The 15,243-nt window shown below is 51.6% G+C and overlaps 4 protein-coding genes across 4 annotated transcripts; 2 read left to right on the forward strand and 2 right to left on the reverse strand.

The window, feature by feature from the left end:
- Positions 1-460: 460 nt before the first annotated feature.
- Positions 461-3,516, reverse strand: ColSpa_11294 (minor extracellular protease vpr; the record flags this gene model as incomplete). The annotated part of the gene is made up of 6 exons (XM_049277506.1): positions 461-2,443; positions 2,500-2,614; positions 2,682-2,784; positions 2,840-2,903; positions 2,954-3,295; positions 3,358-3,516. The coding sequence occupies 6 exons, from the start codon at positions 3,514-3,516 to the stop codon at positions 461-463; spliced, it is 2,766 nt and encodes a 921-aa protein (XP_049133463.1).
- Positions 3,517-6,214: 2,698 nt separating this feature from the next.
- On the forward strand, positions 6,215-7,483 carry ColSpa_11295 (satratoxin biosynthesis SC1 cluster protein 4; the record flags this gene model as incomplete). The annotated part of the gene is made up of 3 exons (XM_049277507.1): positions 6,215-6,915; positions 6,968-7,063; positions 7,117-7,483. The coding sequence occupies 3 exons, from the start codon at positions 6,215-6,217 to the stop codon at positions 7,481-7,483; spliced, it is 1,164 nt and encodes a 387-aa protein (XP_049133464.1).
- Positions 7,484-8,886: 1,403 nt separating this feature from the next.
- On the forward strand, positions 8,887-10,377 carry ColSpa_11296 (MFS transporter asaE; the record flags this gene model as incomplete). The annotated part of the gene is made up of 3 exons (XM_049277508.1): positions 8,887-9,133; positions 9,202-9,308; positions 9,367-10,377. 3 exons carry the CDS (start codon positions 8,887-8,889, stop codon positions 10,375-10,377), a joined length of 1,365 nt encoding a protein of 454 aa, XP_049133465.1.
- A 3,065-nt stretch (positions 10,378-13,442) lies between these two features.
- ColSpa_11297 (hydroxylase/desaturase asaB) lies at positions 13,443-14,484 on the reverse strand (the record flags this gene model as incomplete). Its single annotated transcript, XM_049277509.1, has 4 exons — positions 13,443-13,787; positions 13,840-14,038; positions 14,126-14,344; positions 14,399-14,484. The coding sequence occupies 4 exons, from the start codon at positions 14,482-14,484 to the stop codon at positions 13,443-13,445; spliced, it is 849 nt and encodes a 282-aa protein (XP_049133466.1).
- Positions 14,485-15,243: the final 759 nt, after the last annotated feature.

Genomic DNA, 15,243 nt, shown 5'->3' on the forward strand with positions numbered 1-15,243 from the left:
GCACCTTCGAGTCACAAGTTTGATACCTAATACCCAATCCAAGCTTTTGCTTTCATTCCAAATCACACTGAACCAATGCTGTTTGTCATTATTAGGACAAACATGCATACTGTTTTCCCCCGCATATTTGAAAGTGTTCATCTGGTGGCAGGAACAGAGTCCCCCGTGGAGAAAATACACACACTTTCCTTCGGGTCTGATGAGCAAGAGGCATGATTGTATTCAGTGAGCCAGCTTTAGTCTCGGGATATGCAAACCCCACTAACTCTTCTTTGACAGGTGCCTTTGACACGACCGCCTACATGGTTATTCACTGTCTATGGCAGGCAAGATCTCTGGCACATCAAAACAGCACGTTGTTTCCGCAATGCACACAGCCTCTCAATCGTTTATTATCTCTTGCAACATGAATCAAAGGGTATAGCCCGCACTTTGACCCCAGCTCCTCCGTTGTCGTTGCCTAGACTTCAAGCGGCAGCACCTCAAAGGCGGGAGTCTCAAAGATGTCCCAGTTATCCGACGCCTCGGGGTTGCCAAAGGGAACCAGCGCCGCAAAGCGCATCTTGTACTTGCCGGGGGCAATTTGGGTACCATTCGCCAGACGGCCCAGCCACCACAGCTCAACGCCATACACTCCCACGATGTCTCTGGGCACGTCACGCATGGGCAGGGTGACGATGTCGTTGCGGTCGTCGACGCTGGGATCGATAAAGACCTTGCCCGAAGCCTTGGCCCAACTCGTTGCTGCGCCCACGAAGCCCGCCTGACCGACGACCGGGGGATACTTCCAGTCTCTCTCGACCCAAGATGCCTCGAAAATATCCCACCGCAGCTCGCGCGTTGCGTACTGAATTCGTGCGTACAGGTTGGGGAAGTCTTGGACCGCGGGATCTAGATTGAAGGTGAAGTTGGACTTGTCTGCGATGGGGATATTCCGGCGAGTAGACGTGATCCGCGGGAAGCCGATCGGGTACTGGAACATGATACCGACGTCCTTGTGCAGGTCGGCGGCAAGACCAAGATACGGCACGCCGAGCGTCTCGCCGTTGCTGCCCTTGATCAAGACCTTGCCACTGTATAACGGCAGTTTGGCCGGGTCGAGGTCTTGGTTCTCGGGGTATTTGAAGTTGAATTGAGCTGTTCTTGTCTCGCCCGGCTGGACGGTGAATGACCCGCCAGGGAAAGAGATTCGAGGGGTCATCTTCTGCGGCGCGACCATGGTCTCCTCAAACCATGCGATCTTGGGCGTTCCCCATTCATTGGGGTCCAAGTTGACGGTGTTCATGCCGCCCGACTCCTGTTGCGCAAAGGCGTACGTCACGGGCTGGGAACCGGTATTGGTGATGTCGACCGTGTGGTATCGGCTGAAGTGGTGGGTATCGTTGAGAGCAAATTTGGCAAACGACAGACTCGTCTCGTACTCAAGGACCTTGCTGGCGTTGATGAGACCAGCACCGACTTGCGCAACGGGCGCGAGGAAGTCATACTGATTGTTCTCCAGCTGACCATCGTCCCACGTGATGGCGTCTCCGGACGCAATCAGGCGCATAACAAGACGCTTTGCCCACTCTGGCCCATGGACGCTGCGACCACCAAACTTGCTGACGTACAAGGCCGCAATACCGGCCACGTACGGGCACGACATCGAAGTCCCGCTGAGGATGGCGTAGCCACCACCAACGTACGAGCTGAGAATCTGTCCGCCAGGCGCTGCAATGTCGGGCTTGATGAACAGGTCATTCGTCGCTCCGATGGACGTAAACTGGCTGGCAACCCCGCCGTTCTCCTCGTTCTTGATGCCGACGATGTGGTAGATGGGCCGCTCGGTAAAGTCTGCGGTGACATTGCCACCGGCCTTGATGGTGTCGATGATGGCTATGCCGACGCGCGCGTCAACCATGGCGATGAGGCTGCTCGTATCCTGGGTGGTTGGTCTCACAAGCGGCATCTCATTACTATAAAAGAGAATGTGGGAGGCGTTGAAAGCGGCGAGGTTGCGCTGCTTCTGGTCAAAGTTGCACCCGCCACGGCGTACGAGAGCGACGACGCCAGTGAAATCGGGCGTGCCTGCCGGCAACGGGTTACATGCCTCGTCAGCGGCGCTGGTATTGAGGCCGAGAGGGAAGATGGGCCAGTCTTTGACCTCCGAGGGGAACCAGTCTTCCATGGCCCTGTACGCCACGCGTGTCTCATTTGACTGGCCGTCGAGGTTGAACACGCCCCTGAAAGACGAGGACGCGAGAACATCGGCCTCAATGGATGCCACGGCGACGACGTGCTCTCCTGATGAGCCGCTGCTGGCGGCAAAGGCGCCGCCTTGGCCATCATTCCCGGAAGAGATTGTGACGACAACGCCCTGGTCGACAAGTCGGGAGGCGACGACGGCCCAGGCGTTGTCTGCGAAGCCGTTTACCCCGCCAATGGAGGAGGTGATGATGTCGACCTTGGAGTGGCCTTATCAGCCATTGCAGGTGCCCGCGAGGGATTGGAGTTACTTACACCTGCGTCATAGGCTGCGAGGAAGGCCTCGATCAGAGTATCCTCATCGGTGCCGTCGACGGAGCTGAATACCTTGTATGCGTAAAGAGTCGCTTCCGGAGCAACGCCAGTGAAACTACAGTCGTGTTGTGTCAGCTCCTTTCTTGAAATTCGGGTGTTGATTATGTGTTTCAGCAGCTTACACGCTGCTGTTGCCAGCGATGATACCGGCAACATGCGTTCCGTGACCTTGCTGGTCCAGAGGATCGGCGTCGGGGCTCTTCACTTCGCCTTCATTTGGCCATGCTGAGCATGTAGTCAATACCGAAATCAAATACCTTGGGAGGTGAAACTGACTCACATCCGTCACCGACAAAGTCGTAACCACCAGCAACCTTGAATCCCTCTCCAAAGCCGCCACCAAGCTACTCCACGTCAGCCTGAATTTGACTCTCACAGTACAGCAGCTACTTACTGCTTCGTGAGTATACCAGATCCCAGAGTCAACAACGGCAACCTTTGCACCCTTGCCCAGCACGCCGGCCTCATGCAGCTTATCTACACCAGTCATGTGGTGGATATCATAGTCAATCGCAGTCGCATTTTTGCTAAATGACGCCAACGGAGCGCTGGGCGCGAGCTTTAGTTTGCGTGACTGCCATGCTTCCTTCACCGGCGCGAGGGCCTGTAGTGAGTCGATGTTCTCGACGCCCGTCTCCACCACGGCGCCCGTGAAGATGTCACTCCTGAAGACGCGGAGGATCTTGGCGCCACGCTGGTTGACGATGTCGGCGGCCACAGCCGCGGCATTGGTACCCTGAGGTTGCGTAAGTTACTGCTCAACTCCTCATCAGATAAGACAAGACAACGGAAACACACCTTGTCAAACTCGACGATGAACCGTTTGGGCTCTACCGTGGTCTTGTTGGCGGCGGTATCGGGGGCGTTGTCGTCGGCCCGACGCATAAGCGGGTGATCACGGTGCGCGATAGCGCTGACAACGCCTGTGACGGTGAGGAGGAGACGAGACAGCTGCATCCTGTTTTACGGTTACCGATCCCTGAATGAAGCTCTTGAAGGACTTTGGAGGGCAAAAGAGGTGCCCTTGAAACGGCGCTTTCCCTGAAGGCATCGCGACAGCACGTTATATATGACGACGAACATTGTCCGCAAATCAGCTCATAAACGTCCAAGTACCAACATCCAGGCGCCTTCGGCGTGTTTCGTTGCGTGAACGATTGGCCATGCATGGTACCGCAGTCTGCCAATTCTTCGTATTCATTGCTACGACCCCCGTGAAGCATGGGTGATCGACAAGGGCATTTCAATGAAGCATCTTGGCATTCTTTGACCTTTCCCTATCTAAGCCTTGCGGACTTCCTAAGATGGCTACTTGATATGCACGCAACGTCTCATAGGCATGTCGACATACTGAAGACGCGGACTGTCGCGCTCTTTCATACTCCTATCTGCACCATACCTGCGCCAAGCTGCATCTCAATAGGAGAGCTTCTGGAATGGAAAGCCAACATCTTCTCTGCCATGCCTTTTTCTCGTATTAAGCATACTGGATGGCGGTTAATTGGCGATGCAACTTCACGTTTGGGAATAGCACGGGCTCCATTGCTGATGTAACCTTCTTGCGACCTTCCCTTTTCTCCTGCGGCCTGCAGGAACGGGAGCTCTGTGCATATCGGCATATTGAGCTCCATGAGATAACAGATTTGGCCCTCCAAGGTAAGATTTCAATAAGGGTCCGGTCAAGATGCCTGGACCGGACCACGAGGCATGACGGCAATTGGCGATAGCCGAACTCATGGTCTCTTTACACTATACTATTTCTGACATTGCGCAGTCTGCATCGTGTGGTCCGAAACAGGGGGGATGACTTCATCCAGTCAACTACAATGTCAACCCGCACAGACGTTGTGATGTACGCATCTTTAGATGGCAGACCGGATCGAAACGAATGTCTGTCTCACGATTCGAAGCAAGGACTCGAGGGACTCTTGGAGGTTAAGCCGGCTTGAACTTCCCAAAAAGTCCGATATCAGTTTGTACGCTGAGGTTTGTCAAGATTCCGGCACATTGAGGTATGACAGATATCAATCATTGCCGATGAGTGTACGGCAAGCTGCCGTCGGTGTCTAAGCTCCCTTGTGGCGAAGCCAAAGCGGTGGAGTTGAGGTTGGCCTTCCCCGCAACCCGTAACATGAGCTTGAAGCTTGATCTCTAAGAACCGACACTTGTATGCAGGAACTGCTGCTTCTCTCAACGTCACCCCTTGGCACATAACACCAAGCCGTGTGCCGACGACTGGCCGTCTTGTCTCTTACGAGGGCATCGTCAACTTTGGGCAGCACTTATTCAAGGGGTGGAAGTTTCCAACATCGGGCCGTTTTGTCAAGTTGCAACCAATCCCAACCCGCATTCGTCGGGTTTCTGCTTTCTATCCAGTCTCTGTGTGGTCGACTCTTGGGATGAATTGATGATCTTGGCTCATTTCGTGGCAAAGACGCAACACCGCAATCAAGAGACTGGCGCGGCAGGAACTCAACTTAAAATCCCTTGGTATGTGCAACCGCAATCCGTCCGCATCGCGTCATCCGTTCTGGCGGCAGATCAGCACATCAAGTTGGAGGGCTCCTCGTCCAGATAGAACAAGAAGAACGCGGGTAGGCCAACCCCAACAATTGCGAACCAAAGCTAGGTTAAGCTTTCCGCTCGTGGTGCGTCAGGTCCAGGATGAAGCCCTGGGAGACTGTGTCACCACGATTTCACAAGTCGAACTAGCAGAGGGTAAGATTCGCTTTGTCTCCGCAAAAAAGAATGATCGGCCATATTTCTTGTTTCCAACACATGGCTGCACACCCTTGTCAGCCCTGGATACAAAAGCTTCTTTCAGTTTACCGACTCGGCCGTCGGAAGCTTATTGGTCTCGTTTGCGTGCCCACTCACCCACTGCAGCCCTCGACCATGGAGGCCGTGTCTACGAGGGGATGGTCGCCCTATCGCAGCACCACGATTCGCGGTCCACCTAGTTGCTAGCAGTGGTCGATCCGCGTAAATAGCCTATCGAGTGCCTTGCCTAGTTCCGAAGGGACGCCGATTTAAGCTTCCAGAAACAAACGTTCTCCGCCGCACCAGCCGTTTCCCCAACCGCAAGCGATCCCGTCTGGGCATCCAGTAAGAAGCCACCGGGATAATTTGGTTATGCTTCTTTGAGCTCGAGGCACAATTTTAAGCCTTGCCTAGCGCTTGGCGAAACGAGAGATCTTCAGGGGCCAACGGCCGCTAGACTCAGGAACAAGCCAAGATGGCGAAGGTCCTGGGACTTAGGTTGCCGGCTTCCGAGCCGCGCTCTTTGCCTTGGAGCAGCTTTACTGCCGATTATGGGTGCCAAATATTCCTGCCGCAAGACCCATTCTCCATCCCGAGAGAAACGGAATAAACTTTGTGATATGAAGCAGTTGGACAGTCGGGTTTCCCGATGGCCAAAGTGCCTTGGAAACAACCTATCGAACCAGTCAGTGCGCCCGGGGATTAACATCATCGTTTCATCTCCCCATGAACCAAATCCCGTGATGGCAAGCCGGACTGAGTCGTGGGGGAAATGCGACTCAAGCCGTTGCTAAATAGTCCCGACACGAACCACCCTCCATGCCAATCTGTCATGTCAATTGACACCAGACAAGCCTGTGTCGATCAAATTCGCCCTCGAACTCTCCATCATGCAATGTGGACTATAACCGAAGATGACCTCGTGGCCGCGGCGCCGCCCCCGCCGGGCGTGCAATCCAACTTCGAGAACCCTACTGACTCCCTGGTCCCGCAGGTTCTAGCCGTTGCTATCGTGCTGAACTTGCTCGCCATCCTCTTCTGCGCCATTCGGCTCTACACCGCAAAGGTCGTGATCCTCCGCCACCAGCTCGATGACAACCTGATCTTCGTTGCCCTTGTCTTTGCGACTGCATACTCGGCCATCCAGATCTACGAAACCCGCAATGGCGAGGGACACCATATCTGGGATGTCAGCAAGAATGAGGCTATTGCATTCCACAAGCTGAGCATGGCAGATCTTGCTGCGTACAGCTTATCCGTGTTTTTTACCAAAGTTTCGATTCTGGTCTTCTACCTACGCTTTCCTTTGAAACGGACGATCAAGATCGCGGTATATGTGGTCATGTTTGCAACTGTGGCGTACTCGATGGCCGGCGCCCTCAGCTGGGCCTATCTCTGCACGCCAATGGAGAAGATCTGGAACACGGACTTGCCGGGGACGTGTGTTGATCGAGCCATGTGGTGGTTGATGCTGTCCGTCTCCGACGTCGCCACCGATCTTGCTATTCTATTGCTTCCCATCTGGATCCTGTCGCCTTTGTCAATGAGACTGGTCAAAAAAATCGAAATGACCATCTTCCTCATGGCGGGTGGATTGTTAGTTAATCTCTTGGTGGCGTCTTCCAGATCATGGCTCACAGTGTGGCAGTGTCATAGGACCAAGCGTCGTGCGCCTGGTCATGATTCCCCTCGGATTCAACACTTCAGATTTTACCTGGACCGCCTCCATTAGCATCATCTGGTGGTAAGCAATCTGTCCCATCAGCATATGTCTCCAGGAACATTAACCTCCCACAGCGTGGTAGAAGCCAACGTGGGCATCATCTGCACCTGCCTCCCTTTCCTTAAAGCCTTCATCAAGCACGTGGCGCCCAACATTGCCAAGCGTTTCTACATGTCCAACGAGCCGCAGTCGCCCACAGTCTTCGACCGTGCTGCGGCGCTGCAAAGCCTACCGCAAATGCCCAAGTCCGTCCGGCGCAAGAGCTTCGGGCGACAGGCCGCCAACGACGTGCCAGACGCCGAGATGAAGTCGGTACACACGAATTGGCCTTTGAAGAATAACGAGCCCTTCGGTCACGTCGAATATCGCCATGATCAGGTGTCAGGCGACCAAAAGTCACCCCATGCTGTGGCGGCTGTTGATGTTGCAGAAATGGTGTGAACCTGAGCAATGGTTGTTGTATTGTCTCGGATGATACCCTTTGATTCTGATCAGTATTGAGATATCCCAACGTCGCCCACCTGGCAATAGTCATAGACCACTTTTTTACAGCCTGTGGAAACTCTCGTACGTCATTCACTGCCATCATTCAATCTAATGATGCTAACGGAAGTCTAGTAGGAGACCCGTCATCATCGGCATAGACGGAGACGGTAGGCTGTGGCCGCGGTGCCGGTGGTAATACAATAAAGACCGAATACACTGATTGGCCTCCGGCTCTGTGGTCCATGCCACGCGGACATGTTTTTTGTCCGGGCATCTTGTGTTCTTTTGGTGGTGCATTGCGATCCGTGTCGGGTCAGCCACACGTAAGCGCGACGCCTTCCTCGGGGATCAACCATCCCTGGATGACGGCATTTCAAACAGCGTGGCTCGGTGATATCGGTATAGGCCGAGAACGTCGGAGTAAGCATCGACAAGAGAGAAACGAGAAAACGGGTACACAGATTGTATAAGCAACCGGGAGCTGGAAGTCAAGTCACAGACCAAGATTTCAAAGCATGCTATACCCTGAACATTTAGGCAAACCACATTAGTAATGAAGCGATTGAAGAGAAACAAGCTTAACGAGCTAGCCCACCGGCCTGATTGATGATGGCCAGCCTCGCAAGACTCCTTAGACTCTACAGATACGCAGACCTAATTTCGGCGATGAGAAAACAGGGGACAGTACTCAAGGATCGCATACTTATCGCCGCTGTGGGTCACCTCATTCGGCGCCGATGGTTCCAAAGAGGCCCGAGCGCACTCAGATTGGCCGAGCGGTGGCCCTCGGCATCGGTGGTTAAATGAGCGCCGGCCGCCGAAAGGAATGACTTCCCACATCAATACCGCCCCCTGAGCACGCCAATTTCGCAAAACCTCGCGTCGCGAAGCCTGCAAGAGTGCTAGATTCCTGGAGCAATGGCTCATAGCACGTGGCTGTCGGACTCACTATGCTAATGCCGGACTTTTTCGGTCGTATCAGAAGCTAATTCCCATGCATTCGAGTGGTGCAACCCTAGTCTGACAATACAACATCATCTCCTACGGCGCGGACGCCGGACAAGGGCCGCAGCAACGATGAGATCCCTTGTTGTCTATTTTTGCATCCATGTTTTTCAGGGCTACTTGACAGTCCAGAGTACTTAGTCCTTCTCCACCCCGGCTGTTTCGTCTCTATTTGTTAAGCTTCGACCCGCGATACGATAGACAACAACTTCATCCCTTTTATCAAGGTTTTTGTAGCAATTACTAAAGTTTGCGATCTTCGTTACTGCATAGTCCGGAACGGATGACCGACGAGCGACACCGTTAGCAAGATGTTGAAACAGGAACACCCTTCGTCCCCAGCGGATTCCCAAATGACCTTTACCGAACCCCTACCGCCCGTAACAGCCAAGACGGACCCGGACAGAACAGACTACTCATCCGATCACCCGTCGACGATCCAGCAATCTGATCCTGAGAAGGGCGCCGGCGCCGATTCGCCCGGTGGAGGCGCGAAGCCGTCGTACCCCGGAAGCGATGCGCCGGACGGCGGCGCGACGGCCTGGCTTGTGGTTCTTGGAGCGTGGTGCACATCCTTCTGCAGTTTCGGTTGGGTCAACAGTATGTCACGATCTAAATAATCCTGAGGTTGAAATTCGTTTAGAATTGCGGAAGTTAACAAAGTTTAGGCGTTGGAGTTTTCCAGGAATACTACCAGACCAACTTGCTCAGCAACTACTCGGCGAGTACCATTTCATGGATCCCTTCCCTTCAAATCTTCTTTATGATGGCTTTGGTAAGCACCGGTCTTTCGTCCTATCCCTTTCCAGCTCATCGATACTGACCATCACTAGGGCCCCGTCATCGGCCAAATATACGACAACCATGGCCCTCGCTGGCTGATTCTGATCGGCACCTTCCTTCACGTCTTCGGTATCATGATGACGTCCCTCTCGACCAAGTACTGGCAGATTCTTCTCGCCCAAGGCATCTGCTCCGCCCTTGGCGTCGCGGCAATCTTCCAGCCCGCGCTTAACACCATCCACGGCTGGTTCAACGTCAACCGCGGCGCCGCCTTTGGTGTGCTTGCTACCGGCTCCAGCATAGGCGGCATCGTCTTCCCCATCATGGTTACACGACTAATCAAGTCCGTCGGCTATGGCTGGACGATGCGCATCTGTGCCTTCATGATTTTCGGCCTGCTCATCATCGCTAACCTTACCGTCAAAGCAATTCACCCGCCACGCCCGCAGAAGTTCACCCGAGAGCAGCTTCTCCGCCCCTTCAGGGAGGCTGAGTTTGTGTGTGTTACCATAGGCTTCTTCCTCATCACCTACAGCATCTATGTTCCCATCACCTACATCCAGGTGCAGGCGCTTGCGGCCGGCATGGACCCCAACCTAGCGCAATACCTTGTCGCCATGCTTAACGCTGGCAGTCTGTTCGGGCGCATCGGCTCAGGCATCCTGGGTGATAGGATTGGAAGGTACAACATCTTTATTGTGGTGTGTTACCTCACCGCGATCTGGGTGCTCGCGCTCTGGATCCCTGCCAGCACAGATGGAGCGCTGATTGCATTTGCCGTGCTCTTCGGCGTCTGTTCCGGCGCGTATGTGTCCTTGATTGCACCGCTCGTGGCTCAGATCTCGCCGGTCCACGAGATTGGCTTCCGGACGGGTATCACGTTCTTTACCAACTCTATTGGTGGTCTGACGACGAACCCAATCAATGGTGCAATTTTGGCTGGCTCTGGCGGATGGGTTGGCATCAAGGTCTTCTCTGGAGTATTCTGTATCGCGGGTACAACGTTCATCCTCGCAGCTAGAATTCACCGGACCGGTTGGAAGTTAGTCGCTGCATTTTGAGTGTTCAATTTAGGAAACTGGCGGCGGCAAACAGGATTTAGAAGCATACGGCATATGTTTGGCAAGGGGCATCTGGCATTGTTATCGGCTTTGGACACCATATACATCAGTTATCTTGTATTATATACCCCCTCTCACTTCTCTCATCGATTTAATACATGAAATTTTTTGATCACGAAACGCGTCTTTCGCCATTTGACTAATTGAATGGGATATAGCCAGAGACATTGAGGACTTGCCTCGGCGGACAACGCAATATGAAGTCCCAAGTCAACAAATTCTGTATCTAGTCCCTGAAGCAACAAGACCCCATCATTCGGCAACTGAAGATGTCACGGCTATTGCTATCCTTCGAAGTCAACTTACAATCCAAAAGCATGCCCCCCCCCCCGGAACTGTTTAATACCCCACGAGGCCCCTCATGGTGTGAAGCCCCTGGGCCGCACTTTTGAGATGAAGCTTGAGTTGATGAACCGTGCGGACAAACTAAAATGTTGTTTAAAGTCAGTCGACCACTCATAAATGATGGTGACATGGACGTGGTTGAGTCAAGGACGTCATCACCGAAAGCCCGATATGGACAGACTAGAGTTTGCCTGAACGGACTTTGAAGGGTGCTCTAGAGGAAACCTTACAGCACTGTTATTTAGCGACACTTGGGATGATTCTCCTAAGTTCATATCGATTTTAAGGCTAATCGAGCCTTAAAGTTTGACATTTCGGTTTAATAACCTAGTAGCAGAGCTGTATGTCTTCGTCGTTATTACTATATCTATATATGCTTGCCCAAAATTTGAGTTGGGTTACAAGTGAAGCAAGAGCTCCCGTCATTTAAATCACATTTCCTGTTTCCGATGGTTCGATGAGTCAATGGTGGGTTGATGTAACAAAATTAAGTAGACCAACAGGGTTCCCGGGCATTGAGCTGCCACTTAGTAATTTACCTTCTATTCCGGACAAATGATGATTATTTACAGTATTGTGACTGTCAACCTGATACCAAGCACTCTCTCACCTATGAATGCTTTATCGGATTGCTTCGAGCTCAATTGGCCAATGATAGTGTGGGTGCCAAATTGTCTGAGTAAATTCCCTATAGGGCTGTACCCCGCGCCAGGACTAACTAGGAGATTTTACCTCACCAAAGCCGAGTGTTGCAAACGATATTCTTTCCCCTTTTATGTGTCTCCTTTTGCTGACCATTCGGAACGCCCTCCGTGACTAAAATTCTAACACTGCATACAACCTGAATTTATCAAATTACGCAGCTTTTGCTGACAGACCTGACGCATACCGGCTGCTTGCAAGATGGATTCTTTGATTAGCATCCCTATTGAACTCCAAGATGCAAACTTTGCGGAATTAATTGATCCAAATAATCTACTCAACCTAAGCGAAACGTGTCAAGACTTGCACGACAAGGTCATGCCTCTAGCCTATCGGAGAATCGTAATTTCATGGGACGCCAGGAAGTATGATTAATAGTCACCAAAGATCACAGGCCTTCTGCGAACAGTCCTGGGAGACTCTCGAGCCAAATTGATCAATAACCTTACTTTCAACGCCTCGCATTGCAACGATTTGCCTTACTACGCTCCCAGATATAGCGATGGGAAGCAGCCCATAAGGCCATCCAATCGTCTTCGTATGGAGGGTGACAAAGATAAAGTTTTGGTCAGACGGGCGTTCGATGAACTGAAGTTGCAACACATCTGAAGCATTGGTGGGAGCTGTTATCGAACATAATGACCTCAGCGCAATCATGGCACTTCTTTTGGCACAATGCATAGAACTTCGAACCCTTAATGTGGCTATCGACTTCGTCTTGCTCAATCAGGCATGGCTTCCTGCACTGCTCAGGTATAGAATACCGTCACTGATGGAAACCTGTCAATCATGGAAACTTGACAAGTTGACACAACTCACAATGATGACTGCAAACACGCAGAGAAAGGGTTTATTAGATGAGGTTCTTATGATTGCATTCTATCTGACAGGGATCAATAGCCTTAGTCTTGGTCCTAACTATGGCCGAAGGCGGCGGTTATCATGGCCGTTGCCTTGGACACCCAACGCAACTAGTTTGACTACGCCATGTCTCGAAAACACAGAGGCGTCGGACGAGACCATGGAGTCGTTGCTGCAACAGACACCAAGTCTCCAAACCCTGGTATAGGATTGTCCTTTAATATCATCTCGACATATACTGGACTTGTCTGCTCTGCGATGAGGCTTGGAACATGTCCGCCATAGTGTCTTACGCCTGCAAATCATGTTCAAGATTCGTGGAGTTGAAGCTCTTGACAATCCAAATTTGACGCACGTCTTTAATGGAAGCCTTGTGCCTCTTTGCGACATGACTGCGTTGGAGGACATCGAAGTTTGTCTGGGAGTTCTTTACGGCCAGGACACAGGTTTAGAAGAGTCGCCGCTTAGTCATTCCCTACCACCAAGCATCAAACACCTTACTATTAGGCAGGATCTCTATCACTCTGACCCCTCCGATGAGTGGATCGGAGATCCTTTTATGAGGTGGCTTGAATCATTTTTGAGTGAAAGCTGGAAAGGTGTGACGCCGCAGCTACAGTGTGTGGGTATTGGTCCTCGCTGGCTTCAAGATGTCTAGACTACCAGAGCGAAAGATTATAAGTGGACCATACAAGAATTGTGTGAAAGCCAAGGGCTAGAATTTGCTCTTCACGTGGAAGAAGATGAAGACCTGGACAAATAGTTTAGAACGATGCATGTGAGACGAAGACTTATGTGTAGGTGAACTGCAATGGAAATCTCTTGATAAAATCTGATGAGCACCCGAAGGGGTATCCTTATACGTTGATGGCAATTCTGAACCAGATATTAATGGAGAATTTTACACATATGACGTTTGACAACATGTGAAGAGATAGTCTCCATCCAGCCTCGTCTGTGCATGCTAGCAAATACACTGTCAAGTTATTGACTTGACATATACATGCCAACGAGGTAAGGTTATAATGGGAGAAATCCTATATTTGGGACAATGTTCGTCTCAACATCTGACTCCCAAACCATGCACTCAGCTCTAACTAGTCCTCATTGTAGAAAACAAAGGCTCTGACCTCAATACTCATCCTTGGGTCGCCGGCCCCCTCGGGCAGCTCTGTGTCCTTGAAAGCACAATGGGGAACTCTTCTGGGGACACCCGGCTTTGTGCTCGAATCTACCTGTTTGAAGAACAACACATCGTCTGGCTGCTGTTGATCCTTGAAGTACCATTTATGAGGCGAGTTCGTTGGAGGACGCACTTCAACGGCTTCAGTGTCATGGTCCGGAAAGCGTACAGGCACGAACACCAGGTCCGAGTCTGGGATGGATCTGGCGTCAGAGACCGCGAATGGGTCCCGGGTAATAGGGCGGATCGGTCGCCACATCTAGATTCTTTGGTTAGCTTTAGCAGTCGCATGAGTCTAATAAGATACTCACATTGATAATCTGGTATCGTGGCTTCTTGAGTAACTCTTCTGCTCTATCTCCTAACCATCTCTGGGCGACACCTTCAGCCGCCGCAAAGGATTGGTCAACGTGGACGCCGTATAACGGCGCAGGACCTTTGGGGCCTTCGCCGTCCTTGGGACCACGACGGATGATGTGCGTCATAATATGAACCAAGCAAGGTTTGGGCCTATATCATGCATCAGCAAAGACATCAATTGACTTCAATACAACTGGTAATGAATGAGTTTATTATTCCATCAATGGGCTCACCTACATATTCTCAGTTTCCGATAAGACCTTCCAGCATAGTTTCTCCATCTCTGGATAGTTCACTCGCTTGATCTCTTCATCGTCATCCCAGTTCGTCACCTGACTCTCGTGCTTCACGTAGTGGAATCCCTGGACGTCAAGCGTGAATTCATCTTCTCTGCCGGTGATGTCGGTAATTGTCGTTGGAATTTCGATTTTCGGTTGCGGCTTGCCAGGCTCAGGGCTTTCCAAACCTCCGTTAGCTTAGGAACGATTTATTCTGCCAATGACGCCTTACCCTCCAATAACCATGGGCACCAGAGGCACTCCGGGATCATCGAAGTACTTGATCTTGGTTTTCACTTCTCGTCCTGGCTGTCCCATCTTGGCGATTGTAATAGATCTCACTTGGGGATTCCGGTTCATAGCAGGATCAACGTTGGTAAGAGAACCATCTGGGGAAGGGAAATCTCTCCCATTTTGAAAGATGCAAGTGCCGGACATGATCGTATGTGTTTATCACCTGTCGGCATCGCGAGTCAGAATTGTGAGGAGACCACATAAAGCGACATGGCCACCCCGGTTGATGCTGATAGGGGTGCATCAACTCCATATTGATATCGTGGAGCGAGCTTGACCTAGTGATTATAAGTGGGGTGCACAATGAAATCGCGCTTTCATTTAAGCTATTGAACGCTACAACCATAGGCATAGATTGAGAAGTGGATGTCTGTAGCCATTCGTATAAACACTAGTCTTTTCCAAAAGACGGCGTCTACATTATTCTTTGTCGGATGCTTGGAAGTCACGAAAACGAGTGCTGTGCATTGCATGCTGCGCGGGCCGTTACCCCTCGATCAGCTGGTTGTGGAAGGTGTTCATGAGTCGTGAAGGTTTACAGGCTCTGAGTGAGACCGGCCACCCAGATTGCGAGCCCGACTTATCTATCAGTGATCTACGTGGGGTTCATCTGATGATATGTGCTGCGAACTAGGGCGCTCCCTGTGACGTGTAGTCTGATGTGGTCTGACTTAATGTTGTTTGTCATTAATCTTGATCAGTCGGCTTGATGGCAATTGTTACGGTCAGCCATGCGCTTAGTACCTATTTACTCTTGACTTCGCATAGTAAGAGCTGTCCCCA

This window comes from Colletotrichum spaethianum (assembly GCF_022836535.1).
Source record: "Colletotrichum spaethianum MAFF 239500 DNA, contig45, whole genome shotgun sequence".
NCBI classification, from domain to species: domain Eukaryota; kingdom Fungi; phylum Ascomycota; class Sordariomycetes; order Glomerellales; family Glomerellaceae; genus Colletotrichum; species Colletotrichum spaethianum.